This window comes from Ipomoea nil, unplaced genomic scaffold (genome assembly GCF_001879475.1).
Source record: "Ipomoea nil cultivar Tokyo-kokei standard unplaced genomic scaffold, Asagao_1.1 scaffold2279, whole genome shotgun sequence".
Taxonomy (NCBI): domain Eukaryota; kingdom Viridiplantae; phylum Streptophyta; class Magnoliopsida; order Solanales; family Convolvulaceae; genus Ipomoea; species Ipomoea nil.
In genome coordinates, this window is record NW_017618707.1 from 3,203,848 (window position 1) to 3,228,810 (window position 24,963).

Genomic DNA, 24,963 nt, shown 5'->3' on the forward strand with positions numbered 1-24,963 from the left:
GATTTTCAAACTGCAGGAAGATATTGCAACGCGTGTCAAAGGACACAAGAAAGCTATTGTCAAAAGCCACCAGGAAGCTCTGCAAGATTCGTTCAACAATTTCAAGGCCAAAATGGAAACTTTTGAGGAGTCTTTAAACTTCCCTTGAAATAAACTTCAGCACAGTTTGAGACATATTCGTCAGTGATAAGGAAGCAAGGTGTGACTTTGGCGAAGTGGTACCACTATTGGGAAATGTAGTAATTATACTTGGAAGAGGATAAAGTGGTATCAGAGCAATAAAATGATATATAAAGTGGTATCAGAGCGATAAAAAGATATAAAAAGTGGTATTAGAGCGATAAAATATATTTTTCCTGGAATCCCCTAGCATAAAAAGCTATGGTCATTCCCAAAAACATTAAATATTACATAAAGTTCAAAGTTCATAGTTCATCAAACATCAAACTAGTCACAACTTCAAAGTTCAAACATTACACATAACAATAATTTTAAAGTGCATATTTTATATAAAAATATTTTGTATAAAATAAAATAAAATAATGGCGGGTCGCGGGCCTAAGCGGGGCGGGCCAAAAAACCCCGCTCCTAAACGGTCCTGTATTTTTGAAACCCGTCCCCTACCTAGGTAGGGGCGGGGCGGCCCGATGGGCTAAGCCCGTTTTGACGGCTTTACTGCATGTGTTCGAATCTTACCCTTAGCATGTGTTTAGTTTTGGATAGTTGTTAATCAGCTAGTAAGTATATTGCTTAGTACCTTATTGTTAAAATAGGATTAATATAACAAAGAGAAGCCTAGCTTAGACGGTAAGATTGTGAGTAATCCTAAGGAAAGGTTAGAGTTCAAAACTCTTTGTAAGTTGGGTAGCTTTGGATGTTAAGCGAATGAGGTAACCCATTGTTTATTGGGTTTTAACCTTAATTGCCTTCTGACTGTGTATACAGGATTTTATGGGTGAAATAATAGCATATGGCAAACAAAGGAGTTTATCCTCAACATATGTCAAGTACGAACGACTCTGACTGTATATGCAGGATTTTATGGGTGAAATAATAGCAAATGGCAAACAAAGGAGTTTATCCTCAACATATGTCAAGTAGTGCATATTCTAAATTTTATTTATGCGCATGGGCTTGGCTGATACGGAGTATATTTTACAGTGGTATGTTACCTAACCACTTTACAACTGTGGTCTAGAAGATAATACAATACAGCAGGGCCGGATTTTAGGCTGTGCAAGCTGGGCTACGGTACAGGGCCTCCAATTTTAGAGGGGCCCCAAATTTTAGAGGGCCAATATTTAATATTTACCTAGCTAGTTTAGAAATAAAAATTAAAAGTTTTCAATTGAATTTAAAAGGTTTCATGAAGAGATGGTAGTGATGTGTATTTATTGTATTTACCTTTGGAGGTCAAAGGTTCAAAATTCGCATGGAGGCCTCAATTTATTTACCAGAACAGGGCCACAAAAACCTAAAACTATTTACCAGAACAAGGCCACAAAAACCTAAAATTTTCTAAAATTATTTACCAGAGCAAGGCCACAAAAACCTAAAATTACCTAAAATTATTTACCAGAATATGGCCACAAAAACCTAAAATCCCCTCTGCAATATAGTGACACCTTTAACACACAAAGGTGAAATTAATTATAAAAAATAAAGTTACTATCTTTATCTTTATTATATATAAGAGTTTTTTGCACTTTTGGTCCCACGACTATAATGACACTATTAGAATTGATCCACGACTTTCAAGTCTTGCAATTTTAGTCCGCAACTATTGTTTTTTTTGGCAAAAATGGTCCTTCCGGCCACTTTTCCATCGAAATTCCACCGAAGTAAAATTTCTTCATTTTTAAGAGGACTAAATTTGCCATTTCGCGTACTAAACTTGCAAGACATACCGTTCCTCTGCAATTACCCACGAACAACAAATAGAATAAAATCCTTTAACTCGTCCCCTCCTCCGCTGAACAACAAACAGAATTAATCCTGTGCCTAAGCCAGAAGCAAAACCTGCTGCTAAGAATTTGAGCGTCACGCTGGTTGCAAGACAAAGCACCCAAACAATCACATATACTTTGAGAATGGTAAGACCATTTATCAGATTGTCCAGGAGCTAAGAAGCACGAGAGAGGGTCAGTTATTTTAGGTAGGATTCGTGGGTAATTGGGGATTCAATTCTGTTTGTTGTTTAGCGGAGGAGGTAGGTCTGTTGTTGTTGTTTAGCGGAGGAGCATACGAGTTAAGGATTTTATTCTGTTTGTTGTTCGTGGGTAATCGCAGAGGAACGGTAGGTCTTGCAATCTTATTACGCGAAATGTCAAATTTAGCCCTCCTAAAAATGAAGAAATTTTACTCCGGTAAAATTTCGACGGAAAAGTGGCCGGAAGGACCATTTTTGCCAAAAAAACAATAGTCGTGGACTAAAATTGCAAGACTTAAAAGTCGTGGATCAATTCTGATAGTGCCACTATAGTCGTGAGACCGAAAATGCAAAAAACTCTTATCTATATCTATATATCTATATATCTATATATCTATATATATAAAAGTAAAATCCTCCAAACCAATTTTCCCCCCAAAACTTAGGGATATTTATGTAAATTTATATATATTTAGTTCATGGAAAGAATAATAAATATTGGTCCGTGTGAACCTCAATAGAGATATATAATTATTTAAGTAATAATTAACTTATTTGGTAAATGCATTGCTCCGTTTGTTAATAAATATTCAAAGCTGTCATTAGAAAATATTCTGAGTGATATTATTCACAATTTGGTCTACAATTTGCTCTGTGTATTATATATATATATATATATATATATATATATATATATATATATATATATATATATATAAAAGTAAAATTCTCCTAGCCAAGTTTTCTCCCTAAAACTTAGGAGTATTTATGTAATAATAATAATAATAATAATAATAATAATAATAATAATAATAATAATGTTATTACCTTTTTTAAACCCAGTTTTATTATCATATATATTAGGAATAATTATATTAGTAATATATTATTAATTAAATAATTAGGGAGAATACCGTTACAACAATGTAGTAATTATACGATATGTACTTATGTAGTAATTAAGGTGATTATTGTTAATTAAGCTAATTAGTGTGTAGTATTTTATTTATATATAAAAGCTATACACATACAGAATGTATATGTATATGGAATGCCGGTAGTAGTGGGCAGAAAGTAAATAATTGGAAGCTTTTACCTTTCTTAATATCTTTTACCATTTTATAATTTCAATACTAAGCTCTTTTGATCTCATCTATTGTGTATAAATACACCTTATATGACCATAGACAACTCATTAATTTCACAATCCCAACTAAGGTTGATTATTTCATTGAGTTTTGCTAATTATCTTGTGATCTTCTACTGTTGAGGTTGATACGTGATTTGCACGGGTGAGGTTTTTATTATCTTAGTTTCTTTTTTCTTTCTTTCTTTTTTGGTTTTGTTTTGTTTGGAATGCATATGGTGAAATTTTGCGTGGGATAGCCTTGAGAGGTTGAAAGACAGAAACTTTATTGAATCTTGGAAGATCAATTTGATCCTTGCCCAATCAGCCAATCCGGTGAATCCTATGACTTTCTCTCTTCTATTTGCTTTAATTTTTGGGGAGAACTGTACCCTTTTTTTTTTTTGTTTTTGTTTTTGTTTTCTTTTTTTATTATCATCACTATTAATCTCTTTAGACCAATATCATCTTCTTCATGGCTTTCAAGTTCCAAACTATTTTCAAGTCTCTTCCTTCTGTTGGTGGTTGCTTCATGTAAGTCCATTCATCTTTTATAGCTTTCTTATTGCCATAAAATATTTTACTATGGGTATATCATATACCGACATTAAATTAATTTCTCTGGTAAAATCAGATCTTCAACTTCACAATGATATATTTTAAGAGTCTACATTAAAAATATAAGAGAGGACATACATGCTTATTAGACGTGTGAAAACACTAATATTGTGAGTTGATATAATGATTGTAGGTATTTGGAGTGGTGGTGAAGCAAAGAAGAATAATGATTTGACATGCAAGACAATTAAGGATTGTGTAGCCCCTGATCCTTTGAGTGCTTGCTATTGTGACCATCTTGATATTTTTTTTTTTAATTTAGTACACGACTGATGTCTGATGCCATGCTACAGTTTGTTAAATACAAAGAATGCAATCATCTCAAATCTATTTCGTTTTCCCTACATTGTACTATGTCGTATATCATGGTTGGATGATTAGAGTAAAATTATTGGTACAAGTTTTTTTTTTTCTTTTTAAGGTTTCCTAGAATAAATAAATATAAAATAAAATAAAAGCAGGGTGATTGACAGTTAGCAGCCACCCAATGTTTCCGAAGGTGTCCTTTTTAACTTTTAAGAAAAGAGTTGTACAATATTATTAGTAATTAATGTATAATATTATTAGTACAAAATCAATTATACTTGCCTTAATAATTAATTATTAATATTATTGTCTAATAATTATGTATTGTCTAATTATTATGGTAATGGTAATTTACATACATATATATTGTTACACTTAATATATATAATATGATTGGCACAAAATAATTATACTTACCTTAATATATAGATTATTTTTTAATATAATTTCCTAATTTTTATTAAAGGTAATTATTCTCATAATTTTTCTTTCATTATTTTGTGTAATTATTATGGTAACTTTATGGTAATGTATTTAAATATTGGAAGAGAACAAATGTTAAAATTAATATAATTAATGGAATTATTATAGTAATTGCCACAATATTTGGTAATTATAATTAATATAATTAATGAAATTGATAAATATAGGATTTCTTTCATAGAAATATTTGTGACAATTTTATTAAATTATAATTAATAAAATATGAAATGTAATTAAAGAAATGAAATTAGAAAATTAACAAAACATGAATATTTATAATTTTTTTAAATATACATACATACACTTTTTAAAATTTTAAATATAATTTTTAAGTATGAATCTATTAATACAAATTATAATTAATGAAATTATATAATAGAAATTTTCTATATAATATTAATAAATATTATGTGTATATACAATGTATTATACAATCATATAAGGATATGTGTCCGATTAGAGTTTATATTTATTCATATAAAATTTAGAATTTACATTTTTATTGATTTCTAAGTACAATTCTCTTAGTTATTATTATTCATATTTTTAGAATTATAACATATATGAAATACAATTTGGAATAAATTAATTTAATTTTATAATTTTTTTCTATAAATTTATTTAAATATGTACATGATTAGAGATTATATTGACCATACAATATTTAAAATTTAATTTTGTATGTTATGAAAATAGATACTTGACCAAATATATAAAAGTCCAACTATATTATTATATTGCTTATTTTAACATCTTTTTATTTTTTTTCTATTTTAATTTTAAATTCATTATAACAAAAAAAATTTCGGGTAAAACACTATATTTTAAAAAACACAATTTGATAAATATCATAAATTAATTAGTACAATATCATTTATGTTTATAATAATTAAGGAAAAGAATAAATAATTTAAATATGTGAATCAATGATTTCAAAATGAAATTAATATACATTTACAAATAAATATAGCATGATTACATTTACTTTAATTAGTTTTAATTTTCTTAATGAAATGACTTTTCTTTATCAGTTTTTATGGGAGGCTAAGGGAGTGTTGGGATTGATGGAAAATATTTTAAAATAAAAATAAATACTACTAAAAAATACGGAGTAATTTAAAATATTTTTTAACCCCTCATAACATGTGTAAATGTTATATTTTTTTTAAAAAAATACAATTTGATAAATATCATAATTTTTGTTTATAATAGTTAAAGAAAAAAATAAACAATTCAAAGATGTGAGATAAAATTAATATACAATTGCAAATAAATATAGCATGATTACATTTACTTTAATTAGTTTTAATTTCCTTAATAATATGACTTTTCTTTATTAGTTTTTTATGGGAGACTAAGGGAGTGTTTGAGTTGGTGAATTTTTTTTAAAAAAAATACTTAATAATAAAAAATAATTTTAAAATATTTTTTAACCCCTCATAACATGTGTAAATCTTATATTTAAAAAAAATTGATAAATATCATAAATTAATTAGTACACTACCATTTCTGTTTATAAATTATAATAATTAAAACAAATTCAAATATTTGAACCAATGATTTGAAAATGAAATTAATATACAGTTACAAATAAATATAGCATGATTGGATTTACTTTAATTAGTTTTAATTTCCTTAATGAAATGACTTTTCTTTATCAGTTTTAATGAGAGGCTAAGGGACTTTTGGATTACTGAAAAATATTTTAAAATAAAAATACATACTAATAAAAAATAATTTAAAATATTTTTTAACCCCTCATAACATGTGTAAATGTTATATATTTTTTTAAAAAAATACAATTTGATGAATATCATAATTTTTGTTTATAATTGTTAAAGAAAAAAAAATTCAAATATGTGAACCAATGATTTCAAAATGAAATTAATATACAGTTACAAATAAATATAGCATGATTAGATTTACTTTAATTAGTTTCAATTTTCTTAATGAAATGACTTTTCTTTATCAGTTTTTTTTTTTTTTTATGGGAGGCTAAGGGAGTGTTGGGATTGATGGAAAATATTTTAAAATAAAAATACATACTAATAAAAGATAATTTAAAATATTTTGTAACCCCTTATAACATGTTTAAATGTTATATATATTTTTTAAAAAATACAATTTGATAAATATCATAATTTTTGTTTATAATAGTTAAAGAAAAAAATAAATAATTCAAATATGTGATCCAATGATTTCAAAATGAAATTAATATACAGTTACAAATAAATATAACATGATTAGATTTACTTTAATTAGTTTTAATTTCCTTAATGATATAACTTTTCTTTATCAGTTTTTTTTATGGGAGACTAAGGGAGTGTTTGAGTTGGTGTAATTTATTTTTTTTTTTAAAATTACTTAATAATAAAAAATAATTTTAAAATATTTTTTAACCCCTCATAACATGTGTAAATCTTATATTTTTAAAAAATACAATTTGATAAACATCATAAATTAATTACTACAATATCATTTCTGTTTACAACAATAATAATTAAAGAAAAAATAAATAAATCAAATATGTGAACCAATGATCATAAATAAATTAATTATTGCAATATCATTTATGCTCCATGTTTTGCCTAGAGATTTAAAGTTGCTCACATTTGGTTAATAAGGATGGATGAGTCCCTTCCACTCAACCACACCCTCAAGTTCTTAGCGAAATGACTTTAATAAAAGTAAAATCTCCCTTTACAACATTCCAACCAAAATTAATATGAATATTAAATAATTAGTAAAAAATAATAAAGTTTAATTGGTAACAAAATTTTATATGAAAATTAACTAATATCTAATGAATTGTTACCATAGATTAAAGTCGATATATACATAAAAATGGAAAATGATTACCAAATTCTGAGAATAATTAAATTAGTATAATTGTGAAAATAATGGATACAAATTCTGCGTAACAAATGAGAAAATTCGTTTGAAAATTTGCGTAATTTTATAAAGAAATAATAATTTATTAATTATTATTTACACCAATTTATACTATTAATAAAAGTAAAATTCTCATCTTCAACATTCCCACCCAAATTAATATGAATTTTAATTAATTGGTAAATTTTTTTAATAAAGCTTAATTGGTAACAAAATTTTATATGAAAATTAACTAATATCTAATGAATTTTTATCATAATTTAAAGTCAATGTATACTTAAAAATGGAAAATGATTATCAAATTCTGAGATATCTTGCCAAGTTTTAGCGTAGTAACTTCGGTTTTCTTTTTTTTTTTTTTTTTGTTTTGTTTCTCTTGCTTTTAATTTATATATGAACTTTAGTGTGTGTGTGTGTGTTATTATGCATTCTTGTGATGAAATAATAATTAGCCCAATTAATACAAATTCTAAACATTGATATATAAAATCTCTAAAGTTGCAGCACCGAATGCGTATATCTACACATTAGCTATTAATTGGGCAACTATTTACTCGAATTCAAGCATTGATAACATCAGAAAACATAATCGGTGCAACTCAATTCTTCAATTATATTATATAATATTCGATGTTATAATTTATACAATTGTATATCGATCTAAATATTTTTAAAATATTATAACAAATTCATTCCGTGCAACGCACGGGCGCAAATACTAGTATATAATAAAGCAGAATCTAGCCACACAATTTTTTCCAAAGTGTGAATGCATTTTGATAGAAACAAGATTAGCAAGTATGAATGCGTTAATTGTGTGAGTAGATGTATTTATACATATTTTTTTGAAGTTATTATGTGTATTTATATTTTATATTATTATTATAGCTCTATCTCTATCTCTATATATATTAAAGCATAATGAAGTATGGAAAAAAGTTTATTTTGTTCAAATTTATTGGTAAAATTTTATATTTAATATAATTTGTGTATATATTCATTTAAACCTCAATTATAATTAATTTGACTCCACATATATAAAGAGGATAAATTAGATATAAAATAAATATAGTTCTTACATAAATAATCTTTTTCAAATGAATAAGTTTTTGGTGGAGATTTTCGACAAATATTACCTGTTATTTTATTTACAAGTTTTATTTAAATGCGTTAGTTATATAATTAAAGTAGTTATTTCAAATTCAAATAATAATACAAGTAACAATAAACTTTAAAATCAACATAATAATAGCATAATTAAACTTTTAAAAATATTAAATAATACATTGTATTGTTATACTTACATTTTTAATAAAACTAATTCTAAGCTCAAGAACTCAAATATGTTTTTTTTTTTTTTGTTTTCACAACCATTACTTTCTTTGCTAATTCAGAGGGTGTAAAAAATTTAATTAGTAAATTTGTTAAATTAATAACAGTTCGTGCATCGCACGGAACAATTACTAGTGTAATATTAAAGAAACAAAAGAGGGTATGGTAGGGTATTAGTTATTACAGGAAGGGTTGAGTTGAAATTAATTTATTTAGATGAAGTTAGATATCAGGTGAGTGTAAATAACTTTATGTAAATGAAGTTAGTAAGAAGATATTTTAAATGTATTTATTTAAATCAAGTTAGTGATACAGTCTGTGAGAATAAAATAAGTAGGACGTCTAATCCAAAAGAAAAGTTGAATTCTTCAGTATAACACTAATTACAGTAGAAATTCTCAACCAAACCCCTACAGCTATTACAAAAAAAAAAAAAAAAAAAAAAAACACATATGCATACATTATTGCCTTCATATGCGTAAATATTACAACAATTCCCTTGTAGCTTGTCTGGTACTTGTCAATGATTTGCAAGTAATAAAACAAAGTAGAGAATATAAATAATATAGCAATAAGAATATAGGAATTGAAGCAGTAACAAATTTAAAAAAAAATACAATTAAAGAAATTAACAGTGCAGAGATTAAAATAAAATGCCTAAAGGGCATAAATGTTTTTCTCACATGACACAATTTATTGTTTCTTTTCATCAATCATCCTCTCCAGTTTGACACAGTTTGTCTTATTGGATGAGTTTAAGCCCAACTCCTACATTTATTTATTATAGGTATATAATCAATTATTTGGAGTCAGTTTTTGTTACAGCCTGTTGTTGTTGCTGTTGTTGTTGTTGTTATTATTATTATTATTATTATTATTATTATTATTATTATTATACAGTATAATATAATTATATGGGAAACTATAACGTTTGAAAACCTAATTAATTTGAAATGCTAAACTTTATAAATTTATTACACATTGTTGAAGACTTCTTTGTACACAACATTCTTAGTCGTATTTAGAAATGATATGTTTTTGTCACAAATTGAAATTTTTAAACCACTTGGGTTACTAACTCTTGAAAGAGCTACATACATTTTGTCATGGTTAAGACAAGCCTTTTCAAAAACAATCTTACTTTTGAGAGTGTTTGTCATTGACTTTTGTTTATTGTCATGGCATAAGATAACATTAAAGGAAATTACTTTCGTTGGAATTTGAAAGGAAATCTTGGATCTGACGGTGTTAGTGAAATTCTGGTAATTAAGACCTTTGTTCGTGCATTTGTAGCACACATGATCTGGGCTTCTAACACATGATCAACCAACCTTGTAACAATCAACCTCGTACCATTACAGAGTCCTAGAGTGTGATCAATATTTCTCAATAGCATAACAGGTGAACCCACTTTCAAAGTCAAAGCATGATTTGGTACTCCAGAGCATCGCAAACCATTCAATAATTCTGGGGTGTGCAAATCCGCTAACATATCTATATTTGAGTCGGACTTACAAATAGAATCACAACTCAAATAAGTCCTACCTTCGGCCCGATTATGATCATTCATGTATTGATTAATGTTATCTACCACATTCAATGTTGGAGCCAAAATAGCACTATTGTTAAGATATGACATATCACCTATACTGCATCAAAACAAAGGGAATGTGCTATCAACAATTGTAGCAATATGATCATCGTCAGACTTGAGCAATAATTAATTGTAATATCTGCTTCACCATCAGTTAAATTACCAACTAATCCATCACCTATATTAGTTATCCATTTTACAAACTCTTCAATCTCTTTAGCTTCAACCTCTGATTGTACACCTCTTAGGCATAGATTCTTAGTTAGCATAAATACTTTACAGGATCTCCAAAAATAGGAGGAATTTATACTTGCCCCAACAATATCTTGCTATGTTCCCTTTGGAATTACTGGTAGAATTTGCCTGAAATCGCCCCCAAAAACAATTGTTTTACCACCAAAGGTCATATCATAACTATTCGGATTTCTAGAGCGTAACAAATCCATCATTGTCTGGTCTAAAGATTCAAAGCAAAATTTGTGCATCATTGGAGCTTCATCCCATATTATCAATTTGCTTTGCACAATAAGCTCCGCCAATGGACTCACTGGCCTTGACTTATGTTTCAAGTTGATTCTTCATTAACAGAAATATGTATAGCAAACCGAGAACGGGCAGTCCTTCCACCTGATAATAAAAGAGAAGTTATAACACTAGACGCAACATTTAAAATAATTTCACCCTCAACTTGATTTAAAAAATTAATCAATACACAATCCATATTACCATACTTTCTTATTTACTAAAGCCATGTTCGCTATATCAAATATATATACTTGTCATGTCATTATTACCATCTTTATACAATTGTAATTTATAATTAGAATATAGAATACAAATCTTAATAGATTCCTAATTTCGAATTAGAATATTGATGTCTTAATTAATAGGATTCTATAATACAAATCTTTATAGATTCCTAACTACACCCTTAATCTACTCAGAACAACACTATATTAACCCCTGTTCACTTGTATTCAACAAACACAAAACCTAACTTCTTTTGCAACACACACCATTGAAGGGATATTCTACAGGTATGAATGTAAATCTTCTATCATTACTGCATAATTAATATATAAATAATATAAAACTTCTTCATATGAATTATGATTAATTCTGTGCTTCTCAATTATATTCATCCAAAATCTATGCATTTTTTTTTTTTGAAAAAGGTCGTAGCCATATATTACGGAATAAACATACGAATAGAGTCAGGCGGGATCGAATCCCAATACATAGAGTGATCTTGCTCAAAAGCTAAAGCTGCTAAACTATGCGCATGTAAATTAAGTGATCTCGAAACATAACGCAGGCGACAATAATCTAACACAGCGATGATGGTCCTACATTGGTCCACAATGACCCCAACGTACGACATAATTGGCGTTGTGCCAAAGTTCATGAGATTCCTCAATTCGGTGCAGTTTGTAAGGAGATCCACATTCATCACACTTCCCTCCTTTAGCCATGATAACGCCTCTTTACAAGCTAGGGCCTCAGCCATAAGTGGGGCAAAGCATCCCGGCAATTTCTCGTTTGTAGCCGCGATAAATAATCTATCCTGCAATAGAAGAACAATGCCATACGTCGCCTCTCCGATACCCAATTTGAATCCAGCGTCCACGTAGCACACATGGTGGCCCTCGGGCGTGTCTGCCGGCAGTACTGGTTGTGCACCTTGGCGGTTTGCGTGGCTGTACGAGTGCATGCCGACCGACGCCCTACTCCACGTACATTCCGGGCTCGAGAGTGCACCATTCCATACTGTTTCGTTCCACGCTCGCCAAATGTGATATAAAACGGCTGCCATTACTCCACATTGTTCTTCTGTCAAAATATTCATTGCACCTGTTAGCCATGTTGGAAAAGAATCCATAACAATATTTGTGATAGGTAGTTGTGCAATATTCCAAACAAGTCTAGAATAATCACATAATATTAGAGAATGCATAATATCCTCATGAATCATCCCACACATTGGGCATGTTGGATCCACTTCTACTCTCTTTAAAAGCAAATTATATGTGGTAGGGAGAATATCACATAGAGCTCTCCATAAGAATGTTTTCCATTTGGGGGACCTTTAACTTCCATAATGTAGTCCATCGATTAAAAGTTATGGGGATATGCTCATAATCACCCACTATTTGCCTATAGACATTCTTCACACTATACACCCCTTTTGGATCACTTTGCCAATACCACGAGTCCTCATACTCAAGACTAACAGGGATCACTGATATACGGGCTACATCTTATGCATCAAATAAATCTGTCAATATATGGGGATCCCAAGGTTTGGTTCCCTGATCAATCAAACCAGCTACCAAAGCCTCTTGTAACTCCTCAAGCATACTCGTCTGTACTAGCGGACTGGGTTTATCCGGTAATCAAGGGTGTCCCCAGATCAGTGTTGTTGCGCCATTACTGATCCTCCTATGGACTCCTGAACACACAAGGTTAGTTATGGGCAGCCATAATACTTCTCTAATAGTGGCTCGGGCATCCTCCAACAATCGCATCAATAAAAGATGTAGGCGGGTAATACCTAGCTTTATACACTCGTGCTACGAGAGAGGTGGGATTTGTTAGGAATCGTCATGCCTGCTTCCCCAACATGGCCAAATTGAAAGCTCGTAAATCTTTAAAACCCAGACCACCATATTTCCTGGGGATACATAATTTATCCCAAGCCTTCCAGTGTATTCCTCTATCTGCTCCTTTCCCCCACCAATACTTATTCATGGCTCTCTCAATAGACAAACAAACTGACTGTGGTAGCAAAAAGACACTCATAGAAAAAGTAGGCATAGATTGAGCCACACTTTTGAGTAGTATCTCCTTACCAGCCTGAGAAAGCAGCTTCTTGTTCCATGAATTTATCCGTTGTCTGATCTTATCCTCTATATAGGAGAATGCAGCCATTTTGTTGCTCCCTATAAAGGATGGGAGCCCCAAGTACTTCCCAAAATTAGGCGTCTGGACTACTGCCAAGCAGTCTGCCACCTCATTCCTTACACTTTCCTGGGTATTCTTACTAAAGCAGATACTTGATTTATGATAATTCACCATTTGACCAGATAAACATTCATACCTCATTAAACACTGCTTTACCACACTTGCCTCCTGGACATTCGCCTTAAAGAACAACAAACTATCGTCAGCGAAAAAAATATGTGAGATGGGTGGTGCTCTCCGAGCCACCCTACAACCATGAATTGCGCCTGTTATTTGGGCTTTTTACAACAACATAGAAAGACCCTCTGCACAAATAATAAATAAGTACGGTGAGAGAAGATCTCCTTGTCTGAGACCATGGGTTGGAGTTATTTGCCCCCCATTTTGACCATTAACCATAATATTATACTTAACAGTAGTAACGCAGAGCATAATCAAATTGGCCCATCTACCATCAAATCCCATTGCAACAAGCATTTTTTCTAAAAAAAAAAGGCCACTCCATTCTATCATACGTTTTTTGTCATATCCAGCTTTAGCGCTCCCCACCCAGTTACCCCAGTCTGTTTCCTGTTCAAAAAGTGCCCCACCTCCGCAGCTAGCAGGATATTATCCGTCATCAGCCTGCCAGGAATAAAAGCACTTTGAGATTCCGAAATTAGGTCCCCCATCAGCACCTTCATCCTACCAGTTATCATTTTTGCCATAATTCTGTATACCACATTACTCAGGGCTATTGGTCTCATATCCGAAACCCCTTCAGGCACAGCTTTCTTCGGTATTAAAACAATATTAGTTTCATTCAACTCATCCGAAAACACACAGGAATTCAAACATTCAATTATAGAATCAAATACATCCCTCCCTACCACATTCCAAAACTGCTGGTAAAAACCTGGATTCATCCCATCTGGGCCTGGCACCTTATCCGGGAACATAGCAAAAACTGCTTCCCTAACCTCCTCACACTCAAAGGGCCGTAACAACATATCATTTTGCAGTTGGGACACACGTGGGGCAAAAGTATCAAATAAGGGGTCCTCACACACCGGATTACTAGTGGAAAAAATCATTTTAAAATAATCCACAATAACTGCATTCATATCATCCCCCTCAACCCATACATCAGCATCCGATTTAATTCTAATAACAGAGTTCTTTCTCTTTCGGACAGAAGCATACCTGTGGAAAAACTTTGTATTGGCATCTGCTCCCTGGAGCTAATGCTGTTTCGCCCGTTGCTTCCAGAACACATCCTCTTTAGCCTCTATTTGACACAGTTGGTTCTCCAACCGCTGGAATTCAACTAATGACATTGGATCCCTTCGATTTCTGAGAGCCTCATGTTCTTTACGTAGTTTCATAATTCGGTCCCGAAACTTATGAAAGTGATCACCTCCCCACCTCTTGAGCCTTGCCCCACAGTACCGCTGACAATTCAGCAACCTCTCTGCCCTACCATCCTGTCAGGCTATCTCAACCACCTCTCTACACCCCTCATCCAAGAGCCATGCCACTTCAAATTTAAATCCTCTGGGTCCCCCCCCCCCCCCCCCCCCCCCCTTCTCCGTTCGGCCAACACGGCCAGATCAAGGAAAAGCGCAGTATGATCCGAGGAACGAGTCCGGATATTCTCCACACCTGCATCCCTATTCATACCACACCAATCACCAGGACCTTATCCAACATTTCCTCTACCCAGCGATCCGTCCCCGGCCCCCCTCTCCCAAGTAACCTATGGCCGCGCATAGCTAGTTGCACCAAGCCACACCCCTTTACTGCTTCGCCAAAACCCCTTAGGAGCCTGTCCGGATGCCGATTTCCCCCTTTTTTCTCATGCTGGTATAGTAGATCATTAAAATCCCCTATAACAACCCAATGAAGCGAGGATCGACCACTCAAACTAGACAACAGATCCCACAACTCTCTCCTCCTACTTCATTCCGGATAGCCATAAAATCATATCATACTCCACACATCACAATTCCCCAAACTCACCTCCACATCCACATGGTTCTTTGAGTAACTCAATAGCTTCGCTGTATAATTCCTCCTCCATAATAAGGCAAGTCCCCCACTCAAACCTGCATTATCCACATAAAACAAACCCTCGAAACCAAGCTTAATGCGGAGACGTTCAACATGAACTCTCCCCACCTTAGTTTCCATCAGAAAAACGAACTCGGGCTTCTTACGGGACACCATGTCCACTACCTCTCGAACTGTGCGTGGATTGCCCAAGCCACGACAGTTCCAACTCAACGTACTCATGATGATGGGCGAGGATGTGATCCAGCTCTCGCCATGGACAAGTTTTTTGAACTATCCCTCATAACCACATCGACACTCCCTTGCACCGTATGCCGCCCCTTTCCCGACAACTGCCGCCGGCGTTTTGCCGTTGCTACCACCATGTCATCCCCCAGCTCGGCATCATGCACCATCCCTCCAACTACCAGAACCGTAAGGGCCCATTCGGCTACAGCTGGTCCCGCCTCCATGTGACGTGGCTTACCGCCAACCGCTCTAGGAGCACTCCGGGATCCACCAGCTCGCATATCCGAACCATAGGGTACCGCTCCACTGGAATGCCAGCTTCCCTTGCCTGTATGCAGAACGTGTGTAGATGCCCCATATAACCACAGAAAAAAAACAAAACTTGTGCAATCGTTCATACCGGAAAGTTACCCAAGTCGTAGTCTTATCCCTCTTCAACAATTTCATCCGTCTACGTAGTGGCTTGTCCACCAGAATAGACACACGAATTCGGTGAAAAGTAAGCCACGGAGCGCCCTCAAAACGGTCATCATGCCTGACAAAGGTGCCAAGAAAATTACATGCCTGCTCAAGAATGGACTGTGATGTGTACCCTGTGGGCATGTCATGTAACTGCACCCACATGTCTATCGTGTCAAGTTGGACATCTCCCGGAACCATCGGCCCTATCACCTCGCGGCATACTAAGGCATTATTCTCAAACGCCCATGGTCCTCCATTCAAAACATACTTCATATCTGTCTTATGGAAGAAAACAAACAAAAACAAACCCCTCTGAATCTCGGTCACCTGAACCCCTCTTACCAGTTGCCACACCGAGGCTAGCACCTACCGCAGGAACTCCAGTTTAACCAGCTTCTGCGTAAGAAAATGGCCAACGACCCTCCACGTCTCCACCCCACCCTCACCAGCCTCCCCGACCGCCTCAGCATCCGGCATGAACGCCGTTTCTTCCTCCTCCAACGCCCAGTCGGCCCACCGCTGTGTGATCGCATCAACGCCATCTCCCGACGTAGCCATGCCGTTGCCGTCTCGCCGTTCCTTCGTCGCCGACTATCGACCGGAGAAACTTACCACCGTGGAAAACCTAGGAAACCCTAGTAGGAAAACAAAAACCCTAGAGAGTCTAGAGAGAGAAAATCACTGTGAAACTAAATCGAAGATAATCACTATCAAAATCTATGCATTTTAATTACTCCTTACTCCCTAATCTATGATTTTTCACTTTATGTTAGTTATGGTTCCCATTATATTATTTCATTACATTCTTTATGAACATATTTTCAGTGACAGAATGATATTAGTCATGACAAATGCACTCAACTTAATTGATATTGACACACAAACTGTAGGATGGAGTTGTAAAGTTCGTGTCATTAAGAAAAACAAATCAAGGAATGTTATTAAATCGCCTGAGAAAAAGCATATGCTCATCGTCCTCAAGGATGAAACTGTAAGTAAGTAATACAAAATTTCCCCATTTCATCATCATCATCTTTTTTATTATTATTATTATTATTATTATTATTATTATTATTATTATTATCATGAATTTAGTGCTGGATTTTTATATGCAGCGAGATTATAATTATTATTGTTAATTATAATTATTATTATTATTATTATTAATAATTTATATTTATTAGACCTGTATACTTCTTTATTTACACTCAAATCAAGGTGCTTTCATTCACCATCAAGTCATCAACATCATTGTAAATGCTATATTTATATACAGGGAACTCGGGTTCAATCAAGCACGCTAATATGGAGGATGTTATCAAGCAGAAATGAGTGCAAGAGGGATCATCCGGTTCCAAGAGGCCCCAACCGGACAAATCTTTTTGATAGAATGTATTAAATGGGAATGATTTTCACATAGAAAGATGAAGAAGAGATACCATATTATCTATCTGCATACACACTTTGATAATATTTTATCATCTGCTGGCAAAGTGTCCAGTAAGTTCCCCATTTTCAAGAGTTGAGAAAAGGTTGGACATCCACTGTCCACTGATATCTACTCTTTCTAGCTATTAATGCTGCATGTAAGCAAGTCAGCACTCTGATATCTACCTCAGATATTCACAAATTTTAATATGAACAGTCTCATGTTTGTCATGTCAACATTAGTGCATAAGATGTGAACACATTCCCAATTCAATTAAAGGTAAAAATCACATGTTTATCCACACTGATAAATTCATAGTCTGAGTCTGACACAACGATTAAATCAGTAGCAAAATATTAGTAGAAACAACTATGTACATCCGTCAATCATCATCTTACTCAGAACAGATTCATGAATGAATCTATCACCCCCTAAAGACCCAAATGAATTAAACATAACACAAGAACAAGATCACAAAACTGCTCCTCTTGTGGCTGTTCCAATATTCCACCCTCTCTCCTTTTCTCTTTGGCTTTGTTTCGGTAGCCCTTCCTTTGTTACTCTTCTAGCATTACCGAGTATCACTCTATGAGCCACCCTCCTACTTCCTATAGAAATTCTAACCTTCTCCGTTCCCAAATTCAATCCTCCTCCTCTTCTGATATGTTGCATTGGGGACTTCATTTGTATTCTCTTTTGCATGCTACGTCTTAAAGCACTGTGCAGTTTCTTACTTTCAATTTGTTGATCCGTAGGACTATCCCCTGACACTGGTTCAGGTAAGCATTTGCCTTTAACATTGTCAACATCCTCGTCCTCATTTGCTTGAATTGGTGCCAATGGTAAAAATGGAGGTGGCAACTTGGCTGCCCCCCCGGTAACACTTGGCAATGGGATTAAAGAGTTGCGCCTTGGGACTGATGTAGCTGGTAATTTATGTACAGTTGGGCATAAAGAAGCTCTCCAAGCCCGTTTTGGCATTAGTAGCTCTTCAATCCCAGGGTTATTTTCCTTGTCTTCTTTTTCTGCTAGCTCATTCTGCTTAACAAGGGGATCCAGTTTGTATTTATTGTTCTCAGAAAGTGGTCGAGGGAGATTGGCTTGGTGTTTGTTCTCATCATAGGTCTTTGGAGCTAGAGTAGTTTTGGCTGCAAATGGAGGCCTTGAAGAATTTTGATCTTCATGCTGTTGTCTTAAATGTTCAGCAATTCTAGAGTCCACATGTTGCCTTGCTAGTTTCCTCTCTACTAGAAGTTGTGACTCCATTTCCTTAATCTGAAAGTGCATAAAAGCATGCATAAATTTCATCCATACCCCATTACCATAAACTTGCAAAGAATTAGGTGTTTTCATACCTTATCCTGGAGGCTCTTAACTTTAAGATCTTTCTCTTTCATCTTCATCTCTAGACCATGAACTGTGTCTTCCATCTTCTTAACTTGGAAATCTTTTGTTTTCATTTCTTGTTTATTCTTTTCAACCTGAAAAAAGAAAGATTATTTTTTAAATGTTGGAAAAATGGTTGGTATAATCAGTAGCATCATCCAAATAATTAGTGTACCATTTGTTTATATTTCAAAAGCTCTGTGTTGTCCAGTTGCTTCTTTGCTGGACCCAACTCAATCCCTCGCACTCGGCTAGCAAAATTTAAGGAGCAGAGAGTCTCACTAACGTCGTTCTCATTAGGACTGATCTGTACAAACATCAGCGTCTTTGAATCTCCTCCTGTAAATATGAATCCATAGAATAGTATTTCAACTCTTAATCCCCTTGCTTTGAAATAATGTCATTCATTTATCATGTGTCACTTAATATGTCAAACTTAAAAGAAAGATTACCTAAGGAGTCTTGGAGCAAGTGAGTCAGTTTTGAGTTTCTATAAACAATTGATAGAAGAAAGTTAAAAAAACAAAGTATAATTATAAAAATTTAAAAATAATAATTACAATTTCACCATGTCAAAAAGATATGAGGAGTACCTAAAAGGAATGTGTGGACTCTTATTTGCAAGTGCAGATATCACATCTCCAAGTGCAGAGAGTGATCTGTTTATGTTTTGTGTTTCTTTCAGCCGTTCCCCCTGAACCTCTGTCTTTGCAATTCTCTCACTCCCTGCAAGATCAATCAACCACAGCTTGCTCCTTGTACACTCCCCGTTCAACAAGTTCTCCCCTTTTACCATCACACAATGAATGCTACACACAATATCGATAGATACCTCTAATTAGTAAAACAATTGTCTGTCAAGAACAAATAAAATGAAAGATCTGTACCAATGTGATCTGCTGCTGTGCTCATTGGCGTTTGTAGATCCTACTGCCCTTGAATTGCTCCCAGTCTGCAAGACTTCCCATACCTCATTCATATTGTTTACCTGGGCCTCAACTAGTCCAGGAACATGATGCACTCCTTCACCAGCTTGCTTTATTTCAAGCCTTTGTATGGACATTATATAATCAGATCCAATTTCAGACAAATATCATGATCAAAATTAGGCAGTAGTAGTTGAACTGACAAAGTATGAAGGAAAATATGTTACCTTTTTGTGGTGGTCACCCCTGTCTGTGCTTCTGAAACCAACAAATCTCGTATTTGTTCATTATACACTTCCATGACACTGACAGATATTTCATACTGAAATGCATTGTTTCGCTCTTCAATAATGCGAAACAGTTCCTCCAGAGTTCGGTAATTGACCCCACGAGCTTCTTTTGTGCCTTCCATTGTGAAAGTCTTCCCAGTACCGGTCTGACCATATGCAAATATGCAAACATTGTATCCATCCAAAACAGATGCTGCAAATGGGGCTGTATCTTCAAATACTTCAACTATTTCCACAACATAAATAAATAAATAAGTTGGTGCACAAAAAATTGGCAGGAACAGGATAATATAAAAATAATAATTAAATGAAAAAATCAATTACCTTGTTCTGCTTGAGGACTGAAAACAGCATCAAATTTAAATGTTTTCTTAGATAGCCCATTTGATTTTACAGTTAGTTCCCCCTCCTTGGCTGCTTCAAAATCAATTGCCATTGAAGCTCCCATAGCAATCTCTTCTACATTCAAAGGCCTACAGCGACAGAAAACCCTAATGTTTCCTGAAATAGTCATCAAGTTAATTAGCTAATACAATTTTCTTTTCATCAGTATTATTTTTAATACACTGTCAATACCTTTCAACTCCAAAACCTTGTTATAAAGCTCCTTTTTTTCCTTGGCACCTTTAATAAATTTGTTCTTAAGATCTTCATGCAGTTCCCCATGTTGCTTTACTGTGAAAAAGGGTGGGAGTGCAGAAATCCATGCCCATCAATTACAAATTACAAATATTCTTAAGCACATGTAACCCATAAACTAAATTTGATAGGTAATTAAATATACTTTTTGATTGGATGAGAGAGCCCATATCGGTCATATCGGCTATGCATTGCTTAAATGACAAAGCCTCTTCTGAGAGCTTAATTTGATCCATCTTCATAATCTGTATAAGAAATTTACAGAGTGGATCAATATACAGTCAAAAGGTCTAATACAACAACGAGAAAAGAGTTTAATACCTTCATTTTTCTTGTCAGGTCTCTCAATGAGGAAAACCATTTGGTTTTTTCTTTTACTTGTCCCTCAATTGCAAAAGCTAATGATCCAACATGCATTGACTTGCGCATGAGCTCATTTTGAAGATCCTCTAAGGACTTGCATGCTTCTTGGCATTCTCTACTTTTTTGTTCATTAAGCCTTTTAAGTTCCTCCAGTTGCCTCTTTGTGTCCTCCAGTTCCTTTTCTAGACAATTATTCTCCAACTTAACCCTTTGAGGATCTCCATCTTCCTCGCCGTGATCAATGGCCTAAATACATGATATTGAAGCAATCAAGTTAACATGACATTTCCAAAAGATAAATGTTTAAATATAGAAATAAGCTTTCAACGACAACCTTCCAAGACTTGCTTTGTGGCAATTGTAAACATCCTGATATTTCATGTAATTCGACCTCTTCCGAACCTGGTAGGTCAGTTACTCGTATAACATTACTTGGAGAAGTAAGTAAATTAAATTATGCAACTTTAAATGAAAACAAACTAACACTTACCAGACTTCTTCCTTACAGAAATACCACTAATAATAGGGAGTCCTATTATTCCCTCAAATCTTATACATAATCCCTCTTCACCATTAACATGAGCCTCGAGATCAGATATCACAAGGGGTTTATTTGCACCAACACGGGCATAAATATCCAAGGAGGAGATAACCTACTCAAAATGTTCAATCAAGTATAAATTATAAAACATTGACACAGCAAAGAAGACTCACACACTGGTTAAAATTCGTTACAAGAATGGTTCCTTACCTTCTGTTCCTGTATGTAAACATCAAATACTCTCATTCCTGGAGGACCATTGGTTAACACAATCTCTGCAAAGTGCAGATCAACCAAGTAATATCCAGCATCCATGATCTCAAAGTTATATAACAAATTCCCAAACCGAGCAGACTGGTATAGACCACTGGCTCCATCTCCAACTATAGCGTCAGTCCTAATAGTATCACCTCCAGTAAAAAACTCGTCGTTTGAAAACTGTGTGTCCCCTTGGAAGTTGATACAATCTGTTGATCCAACATTAATGCTAACTATAGACCTCAAGTGGGCTGGTGAAAACTCTTCCATCACTGGTGGTGGCGGAAGCTCAAATTCATCTTTTGATACAGAAAGGAAAGTTGAGAACTTGGCAGACGCAGGGGTATCATTAGAGTCCTTAATTTCAGACCCCTTTATCCCATTCTCTAAAGACACTTCAATTGAGCTACCCTTGAAAATTTCGGGTGATTCTCCATAGCTTTGTTTTGGAATTTCCGGTGACTCAGCACAGATCATCAAATCAGGAGATGTTAATGAAAATTCCAAAATCTCCATACCTAATTAAGGCCAATATAATAATAATCCTTATCAGTGCAAAATAATGAAAAACCAAAATATCTCAAAAACATCCCAACAGCATTGAAATTCCTTCCACCCCTTGCATTTCCACAATTGGGTCAGTACAACTATTGTCTAAGACCCTTCTTTCTATATCAAGCATCAACCAATAATAAAATCCTCAATATTAACTCATAAGTCATAAGAACTAAATCCAAATCCAAATAATAATAGTCTTCAAACTACAAGCATTGGGGAAAAGAACTGTAATTACCAAGCACTTGTGAAGTTGTTACATCAGGAGATGTGGGATAAGGGCCTATGAAAATCAAATAAATAGGAGAAAAATAAGAATAAATCAATCCAATAAAATAATTATCAATATCAAAGTTAAGAATTTTGAAAACCACAGCTTTATGAAAATAAAAATTGAACAGTTTTCAAACTCCTACCTTCCATTATGCTTTCCAAAACTGGGTCAGTATAAATATCCTCTAGGATCTCGTCTACATCAACCGGACAATAAAACTCTTCAGCATTAAAGAATAACCCATCCCCACCACCAAAATGGAGTACCAAAAAAAAAAGGTTTTTAAAAAACTACAATTACCTTGCATTGGGGAATCTAGTAAATCAGGAAATGTGGGAGCAGGGCCTATGAAAACCATAAAAAGATGATAGAAAATGAGATCGAACTGAAGATCCATACAGAATATCGAACCCGATATCAAGATTTGAAGCTGGGAGTGAGTGCGAGATGCTTACACGAAGTGTATGAGCTGAATTGTTGCTGTTGTTGAGAAGAAACGTCAGTGAGAAGAAGAGGGTCTTGCCAAGAATGACGATAGAGATCTTCCATTGATTAAAAAAGAGGTGAGCTTCTTCTCTATGGAGTTCACTTTGAAATGCAATGAGTAGTGATAGCGACAAAGATTAAAAGAAGAAAGGGGATTCAATGCTTTTCAATTTGGGTTGAGAGAGATTGAGATTGGTTTGAGAGAGAAGCAATTCGCCGTTACGATGGGAAAGTCTACCAACGGTCGTTTTGAAATTTGAAATTGGGAGCCGGGCCAATTGGAAACTATATTCTATAGATGGAAAGAAACATAGAGTAATTAACTTTACCACGAGAATTATACAGAAAAGCTTCCACGTGTTCAGTCAATATAAATTAAATACACCCAGGTAAATTTCAAATTTTAACTTTACCTCATTTCCATTTTACAAGGTGTTTGGTACATGAAAATTGTAATTCCATTCCCTTGTAATTCATGAAATTTAAAATTTTGTCCGCATTAGCCGCTCAAGTCGTCATAGATGTAAAAGTTGGAAAGAATTATTAGGGATCGAGTCTCACTGACTACAGTGTGGGAGCAATTTCTCAACGTGAAGGATTTGTGGTTCATGTTCATGACAGATACTTTGACGAGTCGGGTGTGGGGAGCATTGAGGTTCACTGAGGTTCAACTTTTTGGAAAGAATGAAATTTACAATTCTATGGAATTGCAAATCTTAGGCGCTTCCAAAATTGAAATTTCATTGACAACTTTGTCATTATTATTGTTACACAAGACATTTTAATTTTTATATCACTTCTTCGCTTTCGATTTCCAATAATTCTATTCTTTTCTACGAAACAATTGAATTTGAATTATTAATTTATTTTCACATTATTCTTTACCCACGGAATTACAATCCCCCTAATTCTCTCCTTGCAAGTAAGGGCCCCCGTAAACTTTGTTTGGCATACCTAGATTACAAATTAAAAGTTAATAATTAGTCGGATTCTAAAGATATCTCCAATTGTGAAAATTAAAGGGGAGAAAAGGGGGAGAAAGGAAATAAACATGGTTGGAAGGGAAAAAACCTCCCCTTTTTTTTTTGGTGGTTTTCAATCGCGCCGCTTTAATATTTAGGGTGTGTTTGGTTGATGGGTTTTGTTAATAGGAACGGGTATAAAAGTGATTGTTATTGTTTGGTTGATAGATTTTTAGAATACAATTATGGATTTCAAATACCCCATCAATCAAAATATTCATACACAAATAAAATAAGGGTTTCAGTCCCTTATTTATTCTCAAGCATTACTATTAGTAACCATTTTCATTCTACCCTACTACTAAACATGTTAAATACTTTTACCAAAACTCATTATCATTACCAAGTATTTGATAGAGTAAATACCCAAAATGGTCCCTCGACTATAGCTAAATTCACAAATTGGTCCTCGACTTTCAATTTCAACCAATTAAGTCCTTAACTTTGTAATTTTGACACGACTTGGTCCTTCATCTATTTGACCGTTTGTTGACCGTGATCGGCGATCTCCAGAAGAACCTTCAGCTCTCGTCGAAGCACGTGGAGGCCTCCAGGATGACGTTGTACTGGTTCGGAAACACGTCGTCTTCTTCG

The 24,963-nt window shown here is 33.8% G+C and overlaps 1 protein-coding gene across 1 annotated transcript; it reads right to left on the reverse strand.

Annotated features, from left to right (window-relative positions):
* Positions 1 to 17,900: 17,900 nt before the first annotated feature.
* On the reverse strand, positions 17,901 to 23,580 carry LOC109150325 (kinesin-like protein KIN-14Q). The gene is made up of 18 exons (XM_019298220.1): positions 23,317 to 23,580; positions 23,162 to 23,206; positions 23,004 to 23,057; positions 22,826 to 22,870; positions 21,985 to 22,550; positions 21,724 to 21,886; positions 21,568 to 21,635; positions 21,192 to 21,479; positions 21,016 to 21,115; positions 20,808 to 20,906; positions 20,556 to 20,732; positions 20,169 to 20,457; positions 19,903 to 20,064; positions 19,609 to 19,824; positions 19,468 to 19,505; positions 19,191 to 19,354; positions 18,985 to 19,110; positions 17,901 to 18,904 (listed from the first exon to the last, which is right to left on the reverse strand). Exons 1-18 carry the CDS (start codon positions 23,408 to 23,410, stop codon positions 18,101 to 18,103), a joined length of 3,498 nt encoding a protein of 1,165 aa, XP_019153765.1. The 5' UTR covers positions 23,411 to 23,580; the 3' UTR covers positions 17,901 to 18,100.
* Between the last annotated feature and the right edge of the window lie 1,383 nt (positions 23,581 to 24,963).

Bases quoted from the DNA above. Each gene is read 5' to 3' on its own strand.
- LOC109150325 (XM_019298220.1), bottom strand. From the start codon at position 23,410: ATGGAAGATCTCTATCGTCATTCTTGGCAAGACCCTCTTCTTCTCACT. The intron at 20,907-21,015 runs GTATATTTAATT...CCTTTTTCACAG, and splicing joins CTCTCTCATCCAATCAAAAA to TAAAGCAACATGGGGAACTG. The intron at 19,506-19,608 runs GTACTCCTCATA...AATTGTTTATAG, and splicing joins AGTCCACACATTCCTTTTAG to AAACTCAAAACTGACTCACT.